Genomic DNA, 13,564 nt, shown 5'->3' with positions numbered 1-13,564 from the left:
ATGAACAACCAACAAGAAAAAAAATTAATGAATCATATTAAAAAGCAAGGAGCTTATGAAAAATAAATTACATTTGTAGATGATTAAATTTTGAAGGTGAGATGTTACATAACTGCACCAACCATTTATTTCAGCGCCATAACTGCATCTAATAAATAAAATACTTCTTTTAAATCCAAACTGAAAATACACTGCTATCCTGATGATTGGGATTTTCCATTTGCATAGCACCGGGGCAAGGTTTGGGCTGTAATTATTTGAGGCAGAAAGAGGAGCTGTTACTTAGTTAGAGAGAAAATCAGTATCACCTGTGAGCAATAGGACAATGCAAATATTTCTTCTACAGACAGAACCACCGAGTTTAAATTCAGAGAGGCTCATTAGAGATTACCCTCCCAAATAGAAGATACCTTCAAGTTTCATGCAAATTCCCTTTTGTTTCAGTAGTATTTTGTATTAAAGTTCAATCACTCACTGACACAGAAATGCCATTTAACATACAGGATATACCCAGATATGCTTGGTGTTTAAAAAGTGAAATTGAAGATCTTACTTGTACTATCTGTTTTTCTCTAAATTACTTTTCTGCCTGGATCTTAGACTTTACAGAGAAAGGGAATAAAGTTGGACTCGGCTTCCAAAAAACATCTACTTTGTCAAAATCCAGAAAAATAGAAGGGGTGCTGCAAATGAGGGGGAATATTTCTCAAGGATGAAATGCCAAAATCCTCCTCACATCAATTTCTTAGAGACAGTCAATCAACAAACAGAACTTGCAAGACTCTTCTTCCTACTGCCTTTCCAACTTCCATCTGAAATATGAGAAAATGAATCCCAATTTAACTAATATTATAAGCTTTATAGGAAAAGGGGAAAAAGCAGCCTCTGATGGCCCATGAAATCAGTAATTGAATATCCAGCTCTTACAGTTCCATCAGTCCTGAAGTTTCACTGTCTCCATCCTTCAAACCTGAGCATCTTCTTAAAAAGAAGAATCTATTCTAACTTTTATACTGCACAAATGTAGAACAGCAACAACCCCCCTCGATTTTCAATGTTTCAAATATCAATGCCTGTCTGATCTTAAAGGGAAGCTCAACATTTATGTCTTGTCTTGGTGATAAAGTTCATGAATATATAATGAGAGTGGAACAACTCTGCTACTGATTAAATGTCAAAAAAGGTTTTATTGTCAAATATATTGTAAATACAGAAGATATACAACAAAGAGCATTAATTGCAGATGGCTGTGTACAGCTTAAAAAATGCACGGCATCGAGACAGGAAATGCTGATTTTCAGTTTCAGCTATCAATTTTAATTTACCTTCAGAATGTTCCTTCAGTCAACTTGTACAGAGAGAATGAACCATAAAATGGCCAAACTCAACTGAACCGAATGCTCCCCATTCAAGGGCATTCAAGAGTTAGTCTATATCCTAGGCATACACAGAATTACCTTAAATTCTGGATCTTTATTAGAATTTGTCTAAACTTTTGTGCAGATTTACGAGAGATACAATGTGAAAATCTGCTGAGGGCAGAGGGAAGGCTGGAATAGCCATCCTCAGCTCAGAATGGGGTTAACCTGCCTGTGTAAATTTATAAAATAAAAATAAAACAATATCTAGTTTGTAGGAGACTGCAGGTAAATACAGGTCAGCAGGATGCTGCTGCCAGGAGAATGAGCTGCACACGTTTCCAGGAGATCAGTGCCTGCACAATGGGAGGAATTCTCAGCCTCCATCCCTGTCCCACTCCTGCCTGCAGCACGGCCCTGACCCAGGCACTGCCCTGGGCGGGGAGCAGGAGGATCTGAATCACCCGGAGAGGGGCCAGGAGCACATCCCAGCACAGGGGAGCTGAGCAAGCCCTCAGTGTGAGCCCTGCAGAACAGCACGTTGGGCACTGGAGGGAAGGGAAAACACACAGGAGCTCACTAATTGTCTTCTCTAGATAAAGAACATGTGCAGTCATAAAGAGAATAAATTGTTCTCTGCACCCACAGTGTGCAGGACAAGATGCAGCAAAGAACTTTTAACAAGGAAACAATAGGAAAAATGGGCATGATCAGAAAGCCTATGGAATTTCTAAAATTAAGCTGGGCAACTGTCAGTCAGACATGAGGCTGGGAGAGTTGGAGTATGGTAAAGAAACAAGCCTGCAGGTGCTGGGTTGGATGATCCTCAACACCACAAAGTGCAGCGGGAGACCAAAGGCAGAGCCATCCTGCAGGGTGCAAATGTCCTGACCCAGAGGCAGAGCCATCCTGCAGGGATGTCCTGACCCAAAGGCAGAGCCATCCTGCAGGAATGAACTGTCCTGACCCAGAGGCAGGGAGGAACTGTCCTGACCCAGAGGCAGAGCCATCCTGCAGGAATGAACTGTCCTGACCCAGAGGCAGAGCCATCCTGCAGGGTGGAACTGTCCCAACCCAGAGGCAGAGCCATCCTGCAGGGAGGAACTGTCCCAACCCAGAGGCAGAGCCATCCTGCAGGGATGTCCTGACCCAGAGGCAGAGCCATCCTGCAGTGTGGAACTGTCCCGACCCAAAGGCAGAGCCATCCTGTGGAATGAATCTGACCAAGCAGAGCCATCCTGCAGGGTGGAACTGTCCTGACCCAAAGGCAGAGCCATCCTGCAGGGTGGAACTGTCCTGACCCAAAGGCAGAGCCATCCTGCTGGAATGAACTGTCCTGACCCAAAGGCAGAGCCATCCTGCAGGGATGTCCTGACCCAGAGGCAGAGCCATCCTGCAGGGATGTCCTGACCCAAAGGCAGAGCACCCTGTCCTGACCCAGAGGCAGAGCCATCAACTGGGAGAGAGGGAACTGTCCTGACCAGAGGCAGAGCCATCCAGTGACCAGGAGCATCCTGCAGGTGCAATGTCCCAAACCCCCCCTTCCCCCTGCGCCAGGTGTCACCCACAGCCTGCAGTGCCCACGCACAGCAGCAGCACTGCCCTGCCCTGTGGAACCTTCCTCTACACACAACTGCCCAATAAATACGTATTAGTTAGGTACCAGGTAGCCTAACGTTGGCTGGATTTCCAAAATAATAAAGCACTGAGACTTGTATTAAAAATCCAAGTGTTTTTCCTTTAGATTATGGACAAACTACCAGCTTTGATTATACGGTGCCAATAACATTTTCTTCTCCTTGACTAAATGGACCACGTTTTAATACTCTTCAGTGATCTTATTAATTTAAATTAACCTTCTAAAAAATTAAGAGTAAGAATTTCATTTGAGGAAAAGATGTCACAGCCATGGAAATTAAAGCCTCTGGTGGATAAAGGTAAATTTACTCTTGGTCTGAGACAACATTGCTGGTCTTTCCTAATTGTGACTATAATGATCTGATAAACTGCTGCTCTTGTATACAGTCAAGGGTTGGGTTTTTTTAAAAGGAGCTAAAAACACAGACTACCCACCTGTATCTATTTTTAATTTGGTAATGACTGTACTTGCTAAAATTCTACCAAAATGTCACTCACAGCTTTGGATTCCAGCTTTTTTTAAACAGAATATGGAGCAGAAAGCATAACCTATTATGCAAAACTGTCAGATGCTTACTGTAAAATCACAGAAATAAATGCATAATCCTGATTTTCTCACAGATCAAAACTTCATTAAAGGAAAATAAAACTTGAATCTGAGTGCTGAAGAGAGCCAAGGTATTCTATAAAAAGGAGCAGGGCTCTGATCTATGTGTGTCCTGCTTACCCACACAGCCCCTGCTCCACAACTCAGGGATGCCTTGTACTCTGTGGGTGCAAGGAGAGGCAGAATTACTGGAGACCAGGGTGACTTCTGTCTCATCAAATTCACAGATCAGCCAGACATTTCAACAGCACCAACTGTTGCAAGGAAAACTGCTACCAAATCTCAGCTGCAGAAATGTCAGCTCAGGGCACGCCGCACAAATCTAGTGCTGAATCCTTAACTACAAACCCACGGCCTGAAAATTCTGGGGGATTAATGCTACTCCTTTAAGTAAGACAATATTCCAAATAATCACACCACAACCATTTCTTGCCTCAAACATAAATTAACTGTATGTTAGAGGACTTTTTTTGAAAAAATCTGATTAAAATTGTCATTCATGAGACTCCTGCTGTTGGCAGCTGTATCACTGTCAGTGACATCCTTTGGGGGACTCTCAGCATGTGGCCCGCATCAAAGGTAATGTGCCAGTTTTCATCCTAACTTATATGTGCCTTAACAAGAACAGGAATGTTCCAGACTTTACATGTAATTAAAATATTGAAGTATTTTCTATTGTCAAAATATCATTAATGTGAGACTGAAGTGGACTCACTACTGTTAACAAAGGAACTATCACTAATACCTGCTTTTACTGGAATTCTTTACAGATTCCTCACATCCTTACACCCTGCAATGGGAAATTAGACCAAAGAGTTTGAACATGTTACTTTGTGCAAAATGATCAGCAGATGAGATTTAGTGGAACAAGAGTACATACAATGACCTGGGGAAAGAAAGAAAAAAAAAAAGTATCTGACATATGGTATTTCCTTATCCTTGCACTGTGGAAATCCCGCAAATCCCTGAGCCCTCCTGGCACCCACTCTGCCAGAGCTCTGCTGGTCACCCAGGGATGCTGCCTGCTCCTGGCTCTGATTTTGCTATTTCCAAGGATGTTTTAACACAAAATTCAAGATGCATTTCAGAAGGGTAGAGCTGGATCATGCCCTTGCCCTCCCTGGCCTTTCTGCCCCCAGCTGCGGGGCCTGCTCACCCTGGGACTGCAGGGACACCCTCTGCTCACCGCGTCCCACAGCAGCCACAGCACCCCACTGAAACACCTCAGCTGCAATGCTTTTCCTTTCGGAGTGTGGGGCAGCCAATCTGCCTTGCTCTTCATAAAATTTTATACAGAAAGTTCTAAATTTGGTGTTTCTGATCAGCATCACTCCCCACAGCGCTGTGGAGCCCCTGAGCCTTGCAGATGAACACGAGACCTTGTCTTAATGGGAACACTTTGGAGCCACCTGCTTTCCTTCTGCACATTGTAGGGGCACAGATTTCAGCTACTACCAACAAAAATGAGAATTATAACCAAGGAAAAAATGTAGCCTTGGCTCCAGAGAGGCCAAAATGATTTATGACATCAAGACCTAGTAAAGAGACCAATACTCTGAAGGGACTGTGTGAGCTCAGCCCTCACTCACATCTTCTGTGCCCACTCCTAATCACTTCATTTACGACTGGAAAAGTGTTTTAACAGACAAAATTAATTATTTTGAATAATCCTTCTGAAATATGATATGAATTTTAAATGTATGCACCCCGTCATTAATTAAAGTTCTTTACCTTTTGGTGCATTCATTCAAAGATTGTACCAGTGACAAAGCAACAACTGTAAGAAGATTGTTTACTAAAATCAAAAATACAGCTGAAGGGTTAATATACTCTTGTAATACAATTAAAGTAATGCTAAAATGTTTTCATTCGAGTTTTTACTAGACATTATTTTTCCACTCTTTAAAATCAATCTCTTTGTTCCAGGAACACATTTCCTGTCAATAAAATGAAAAATGATATAGATTTAGGAGGATAGTGGTCTCAGCGTAGCATCTCTCATATTATTATTCCAGTATCATCTGTTACAAAGTAAGACCAATTCCCACATCTAATTACAAACAGGATTTCAGAGTCATTAAACAAAATACATTTCCATTAGTGCTGCTGTAAGAAGATAGGGGAAAAAATGAAGATTAGTTCATGCTGCACCTCTGTTTTTCAAGCTTTGAAGATTTAGACCTCTGCACTCTGAGACTATAAATTTGTAAAGGATCTGAAAGGTGACAGACATGTGAAAGCTCTCAATTCTCCTCCGTTTAGCCACAGCATTTACATTTTGTCATTAGTTTATCTTTTGCTGCACTTAGTTCTGCTAGCAGATATGGCAAGAATCTGGAGAGGTTGTTTATGATCACGCCGTGCACACCCAGGGGCATTTGGTTTGGTGGTAGGCAGGGCTTTTTAACAGATATGAATCTTTAATAGATATGAATCTACAGATTTGTTCCAGCAAAAGTTAGAAATCATTGTAAGGAATCCTGTCTTCATTAAAAAAAAAAAAAAGGACAACAGTAATCTGTATTTCCTCAGTATTCTGAGGAAAAAAGGAACAACAGTTCTTCGACTTCAAATAAAGTAACAACGAAAATATACCAAGGAAACAGATTATGTGAGATGTTTACTGGCTGAAATATAAACTTACAAGTGTATATATATATTCTCTATTTGCAAACACTTAGCAGTATCTAATATTTAATTGTCATGATTCCATTTAAAATATGCCCTTGGGAATTACCCACCCAAAAAGCAATCACACAATCAGAGCTTCACGAGTTAATACCAACTTTTCTAAAAAGAAGCCAATAAAGGATAAAACCTAAATTTGCTTGATCTTTAAACCAGTTTACATTAGCTCAGGATGTTTTATAAACACAGTTAATTTCAGCATGTGTAAGGTAAGTATGAAAAAGATAATTCCTCTCACTGAAAAAGATGCTTCAGTTACAGAGAAGAGGGGAGAATTTCTTTTTCAAAATTCTTCTGGAGTTATATCTCCTTTATTAGTTTTAAACCTAAAGCCAGAGCTACTTCACATTTCTCAGTTGGGTGTCAGTCAATCCAAATACATAAATATTAGCTGATGTATCAACAATTATGTGTGAATCATCATCTACATGTACCATAAAGTATTTATGTTCAAATTTAAATGAATACTTTAAAAATACAGTTAAATTATTCACATGCATTCAATAGGTAAATGCTTAAGAATGTATATAAAATGGGACCTTAAAGTAAGTTTGCAGATAAAAAATTCATTTTTGCATTCCACTGAAACTGAGTTTCACTAAAGCCCCCTGAAATCCTTGGTACTAAACCCTGCCCAGTGCTGGGGTAACACAGCACAAAATATCCACTGACACTCACTCTACAAAAAAACACAATTTGCCAAGTAAATGGATATCTGCATCATATTCCCAAACTTCCCACATGGACACTGGGTTCTTGGGATGACTGAGGGGGCCCACTGGGAGGAACAGGAGAGAAAACAGCACAGTGCAAACGAGGCACAGCTGACCCAAACAAACAGCATTTCTCTTCCTGGTTAGTGCTTGAGGAGCTGCATCTTGAAAATACAACAGCACATCCACCCCTTTCTCCGGGATTATCAGAGCCTGTCCCCATGGAGGCATCACTGACACCATCCACAGGGAATTCTCTGCTCCTGTCACTCCCAGGCCATGGATCTTTCCTCACAAGCAGCACTGGGGAAAGCTTTTTAAAGCCCCTGTGTCATGAGAATGTTTGAGTTCCTTCACTCCACCTTCACAGAAAAAGCTCACATAAACTTCACCGTCATTTCCATGAGGATTCAACGAAGTTCCATGAAAGCACAACTCCGAGGCTGGGCATGAAGCACATCCTGAAATCACCAAGTGTCACCATGCCCTGAATCTCCTTCGGGTGTGATGTCCCTGGGCGAAACCTCCCTGTGCAGATCCTGTCCCCACAACAGGGCCAAGCGTCCCCTCTGTGCCTCCTCTCACCTTCCCACCTTCATCCTCACCATCACCAGCATTTGTTCTACCCACAAAAATAGCACAGAGATCCCAATTTTTAGGATAAAATGTTTAAATGTGTCTGCTCGGGCTGGAGTACAGTTTGGTTTTTGGATGAGACAGCACAAAAACCAAAACATGTTAAATTCTCTCTTGCTTCCACACTGCACATAGCCCTCCTGGCCAAAGGACAATTTAAGGAAATTCAGAACTATTTCAGAAAATGCATAACTCTCTGCTCAAGTAACACAAAAATACTTGCCTTAACAACAGGAAAAATTACTTCATGAAATCTACATGGTACTCAAGGATTTAAAAAAACCTGTTCTCTGGTCCTGTCATTTTTACATTCTTACAATAAAATAACAGCCTTGGCATCCTGCTTTTTAGAGAAAAGACCTACCTCTTTTGACTTTTCAAGCACTTGAAAATTTTAAAAGAGAAAAACTAAAAAATGCTGACCGTGTAATAGCTGGGTATTCATGGTGGGTGGAGAACATGAAAGGTTACAATATGGATCTGTGCCTACGCGTTTCTTTTCAACTTGAGCAGCATCCTCCTGCTTCTGCTAACTCGGCAATCATACAGCTGACAGATTTCTGGGTTTTCTAAATAATGCATGGGATTTTCTTTTAACATGTCAGTGCAAAAGTATCAATTCTGCCCCTGTGTCGTTTGTGATGCTGATTTTCCTTGACAGCATTCCATTAAACCAATGAGTTTTTTCCCTCCTGATGGTTCCTTAAATATTCCTCCGAGTGATGTATTTGTGGTTTTTTAAACAGATTGTGAAGGATGTTTGCATTTGTGAGAAAACTGCATGGCAGGTACTGAAGGGAAAGAAGGATAAAAAGATAACACTTTTTTTTTTTTTCTATGAGAGAGCTTTTTCTCTGATCCTCATATGCCAAAAGCTCGGGTGTTTTTCCTTTCTTTTCTGCCTAACTTAGCTCCTTGTCTGGAAATTAAGCAACAAGCCTCTACATACAGAATAACATTTTGACTTCCTAAGGAAATACCACTGAAACACTTAGTACTGTTTGATATCTCTCCTGGGAAAGCAAAACACATTTCTTAAATCATGCATGCTAGCTCCCAAAGCCACCAGAAGGAAATACCTGCCTCATTCTGTGCTCTGAGGCTCTGCACACACAGCTCCTGTCACCACTGCCACGCTCTGATCTGATCCCTCCTGGCTCAGGCGGCTTCAGGGACATCCAGGTGGCATCACCCAGCCCCTGTTTTACCATCCATCCATCCCATCTCACACTTCACACATCACCTGCTGCCACGCCATTAAAAAGAAAAGCTCAGATTTCAGCTAAGTTCCAGATCGCCCTAAGCAATGACATGTTAATTTACAGAACACTTCACCTGGTCTCAGCTCTGCATGATGAAGGAGCTCATCTTCCTCAACACCTCTGTGCAACCAGAGAGCTTTGGCTGCATTTATCTTATTTCTACAGAAATAACAGACTGTGTGGCTGGGCTGGAGTGAGCAGGACTCAGCTCCAGCTGCTCCCTCCAGCCCTTCCTCACTTCCCAAGAGGAGCAGAAAAGCCACAACCACTCCTGGCAACCCTCAGGTGCCACCGTGTCCTCTCCAAGGCTCACCTGGAGGAGCCAAAAAGGAGGAAAAGACCACAAAAGTCACAGGGAATTTGAGATTCCAGAGGGATGGATTCTCCCATGCCCAGGCTCCTTTGTCCTGGTTCTCCAAGTTCAGCCCAGCTCCCACCCCAAGATGGAGAGGGACATCAAACCCCAAGGAGGAGCCAGCCCAGGTCAGCTGGACTGTGGGGCCACAGAGGCTCCAGGGCCAGATTAAAGAGGAGATTTCCAACTGCCAGAGAAGTTTTGCTTCAACACTTCATATGATGAGTAGGAAGGTGCAAAAAAATCTCTTTCTCTTCTGCAGAGAGAGTGGAAGGAGGACATCAATGTTCAAATGTATAACAGCATTCTTCACAGCACTGTGAACTAAAGCATTGCTTCAATTCAAAAAAAAAAATCTTCAAATTGAACTTTTTGGGGAATTTTTTCCCCTATATTTTCAGCATTAATTCTTGCAGCATTTATTTTTAATAAGTTATTTAGAATATCCCAGTACCAAACTCCACCAGTACTGAGATTATGGTGACATCATGGAAAGGAGGTAGGTAGGACCTGATGGCAAAAAACCACCAGCTGGATTAGAAACAGGAAAAGAAGTGGCACATTTATCCCCTGTCCCTCAGACACATTTGTAAGGTTCAATTCCACACCTGCAATTTGCTAGACAAAAATATAATAATATCTGAGGAATTAGTCAATGTTAAATTGAGTTGAGAATCAGATTTTAAACTGACAGGACAAATTCTGGCTTCAGACAGAGAATTCTTAAAAGTTTCCATCATCATAATGATGCACACAGGAAGAGGCTGTAAAAGTGACAGGCCAGGCATCAGTAAGAAGCAAACCCAAAATTATTTCATACTTCACCAGATACAGATGGGGATTGAGATGAATATGCCAAGACATCCTCAACACTTTTTTTTATTATACTAATGGCCTGTATATAACGACACACTTGCAAAATAATCTGGCAATAAAGCTTTAGGACTTAATATTGCTCAATTACATATTTAATTTAAAATAAACAACAGCAAAAAGAGAGTATTCCACTCATCTATCAGACTGTGGGACGAGCAGGAAGGCACATATCCAAAAGTGAAATATTTAGTGGCATTGTAGGAAGTCAATGTGTAACACTGAGGTAAAAACCCAACTAAATTGTTTTAAATAAAACTGCAACTCTTTGAGTCTTTGTTACTGTAAAAAGAAAAAAAAAATCAAAGGAAGCAAAAGGTCCTCGGCTCTGTACAAGCATATTTCTGATTTGACAGCTACAATTATAATCATTCAGACATCTATTTCCCACAAACTCTCCACAGCCATAACCTTTAGTGATTAATTATAAAGTTCCAGGAGCAATAGTACACAGACTAATTTCCTAAAACAATAAAACACAGAATTTCTCATTTGGAGCTAAATGAAACACGAACAGGTTGTTATTCATGCTGAAATCTAGATGCAGAGTCATGTTGCAGCCATTACAGAAGCTATTAAACACAACCTCAAATCAAAGAAACTGTAGGTCTCTCTCCTAAAATAAAATGTTTTTCTCACTTATGAGGCTTCTGACTCCTTTGCTCTGTTCCTTTCTACCTCTTCTTAGTAAAAAAAAAAAAATCAAAATTCAATTTTCTTCCTCATTTCACATCCCCATTTTATTTTTAATAGTAATTTAACCTGTAAGTCTAGAGCAAAGCAAACAGTTGGTGAAGGTTTCATGCACATGGAATTATCCTGGGGTTCCCTTCACAGCAGGTCAGAGTTACAACCTGAGTATTAACTTCTAAACAAAATTCTCACTCTCTTCATGCCACACCAAGGAGTTGTCTGTGGTGTTTGATAATTGTTCAGTTATTTTATTTGGTGAAATGTACCTTTTCCACTCTTTCCATGGTTGTTTTCCATTTTGACACATTCTGCTCAAGGTAAATCTTTGTAATGTGACCCAGCAATAAAGGAGGAATCCACTCATTACCAAAGTTATCCCAAAACTCAAGTTGCACATACTGGAAAGAGGGGAAATTGTGATTTTTAATAGGATTAATACTAGTTCTTTTTGATCAGGACCTATTGCTCTGCAAACAACACCAGCACTGAAGCCAGAAAATTTGCACTTGGCAATTTTACTGCACCAGGCAATGAAAAGGGGAGAGAATTGAGAAAAGATCTGTATGGAACTGCCACCACACTCTTATTCTTGGGTCCCACTGTAACTAAAGTCAGTGGGAACTTTTCCAAATATTTAAATTGGCACTGAGCTGGTTGTAGACCTCATTGCATTGCTAAACCACAGAGAACTCCCTTGTGAATGCACACCCTCAATGCACTGTGCAAAGGCTGGTGTGAGTCCCTAAAAACTCCTTGCTCCACCTAAAATAATCACATTAATGTAGATTCTCCCCACATCAGGTGCACAAATTTTGCCCTACCAGGTAACACACAAAACTATGAGCATTCAAGTTAAACTTTTGCACAGCAGCTCTTAAAACCCCCACACCAACCCTACATCTTTTCTGTATGAAGTTTCCTTACTTTTCTGTAGTAATTCCATGTTCAGCCCTTTTTCTTAGCATTCAGTGAACTTTCAGAATTCATTCTGAACTTTATGCAAACTATTTTAGTTACCACTAAATAGGATTTTTCAGTGCTTTTTTTCTGAATTCAATGTGCCCTAATTTATTAGGGCCTGAGAGGTGAATAGGAATACACATCCTACAGAACAGGAAGCTGGGGAAAGGTTTAATGCACCAGTTAGAAGCCAGATTTCTTCAAATACAGATGAGTACACAAAATTAGCAAAAGGCAATACCACTTTTGGAAAGACTGCTTTGTGCATAATTTGTCATGAATTCAAAGTTATTCCTTTAGAAAATGAGTCTAAGACCTCCCAGCTGCTGCTTTATTGGTCTAATAAATTACCATTTTGCTGGGAGGATGCACATGCAGCACAGCAGGGAATGCCAAAGGGAGAGGGGGATGCCACGGGCATCACTCTCAGCCTCTCCTCTTGAATTGGCAATGGAAACCAACAAAATTCTGCTCCCCAAGGGGCAGAGGTGCAGGATGCAGGGAAAGTGCCCTGGCAGGTACCAGAGACAAAATGGATCTGTCTGTTCCAGGTTCCCTACACTGACCAAGCAAAAATCTCCTCTATTCACCTGGAAGGACATCAGAATAAACAAAGATTTCCTCTTCAAAGGAGCTGTTTTGACTTCACCTTTGAACCCTGGTTTTGGGGAAGCTTAGCTCAAGCCTGTATTAATGTTTATGTAGCTTAGCTCAAACCTGCATTAATGTTTATGCAGCACAGGAACGTGTTCCATGCCAGGGCCTCCTGGCCAAGGTGACTCCAGCCCCAGCCAAGGATTATCACAAACCCCTGCACAGCTGGGCCCTGCAAATACCCACCCAAGGAAAGAACCAAGTGCAGAAAAGCCATAAATTGGTGATGGAGCATTCCCTGCCTTGCCTTTCTCCAAGTGGGACTCAGGAGTTCCCACAGCCTGGCCTTTTGGAAACCTTCCATCATCTACTGGAAAACTCCAGACAGTGCCAATGCCACTGGAGAAATCTTTTGTTACTCCAGATGTATTTAGGGGGCCCTTTAAAAGCTCTGTGTCCAGCCCTAATGATGATGATGATCCTTCACCAGTATTTTTCAAACAATTACTGAAGGGAGCTCTTAAAACTGGAGCAATATGGAGTGAGAGCACTAATTCTGATTTAGCACTGCAGGGCAAAGCTTACAAAACACAAGAGCCCAAGAATTTGAGACCCAGGTGCTGAGAGCTCCAGGGCACAGCATCCCTTACCTGCATTAGAATTGAGCTCTTCGTTTTCTGACTCGGTTCCATTTTGACTCCCACTTCCATGCAGGCTGTTCATGGCCATAAGTTTCATTTTCTGCAGCTTCATCGCCTCTGCCATGGCAGCTGCTGTCAGACCTGGAAAATTTAAATAAACAATATGCAGTGTCAGATTGTACAATGTGGCACTGCAGGTATGAACAGAACATTCCTTTTCAGTAAGAAAAAGATCCCATAAATCCAAAGGCCATTCTTAGTCCAGTACAGTAATGCTATCCCTGAACACCATCTTTGTTTTAGAGTCAAGCCACTTCAATACACCATTCTAAGAATTTTTTTAAAAAATCTTTCATGTTTATTTTTCTTTTTAACATGTAGAGCACAAAGAAATATTTATTTAATGGTATCCCTTTTGATTATACTTTTAAATATAATTTCCCGTCACTTTGATCACCTTGTCACTTTGATCACTTTCTGCTTGACTTATTTAGCTGCAACAAAATTTCCACATGCAGAGTAAGATACAGTATTCCTTAATTTCAA

At 41.1% G+C, this 13,564-nt stretch overlaps 1 protein-coding gene across 6 annotated transcripts in view; it reads right to left on the bottom strand.

The window, feature by feature from the left end:
- DACH2 (dachshund family transcription factor 2) overlaps window positions 1–13,564 on the bottom strand; it is a 242,185-nt gene that overhangs the window by 70,576 nt on the left and 158,045 nt on the right. For all 6 annotated transcript variants that reach the window (XM_064712714.1, XM_064712717.1, XM_064712719.1 and 3 more), the window contains exon 3: window positions 13,028–13,159. In XM_064712714.1, the coding sequence (XP_064568784.1) occupies window positions 13,028–13,159 (132 nt within the window). The remainder of the gene's footprint in view (window positions 1–13,027; window positions 13,160–13,564) is intronic.

Source organism: Zonotrichia leucophrys, chromosome 4A, assembly GCF_028769735.1.
Source record: "Zonotrichia leucophrys gambelii isolate GWCS_2022_RI chromosome 4A, RI_Zleu_2.0, whole genome shotgun sequence".
NCBI lineage: Eukaryota > Metazoa > Chordata > Aves > Passeriformes > Passerellidae > Zonotrichia > Zonotrichia leucophrys.
Note: the sequence above shows the minus strand (reverse complement) of the source record. Positions and strands in the feature narration are given on the sequence as shown.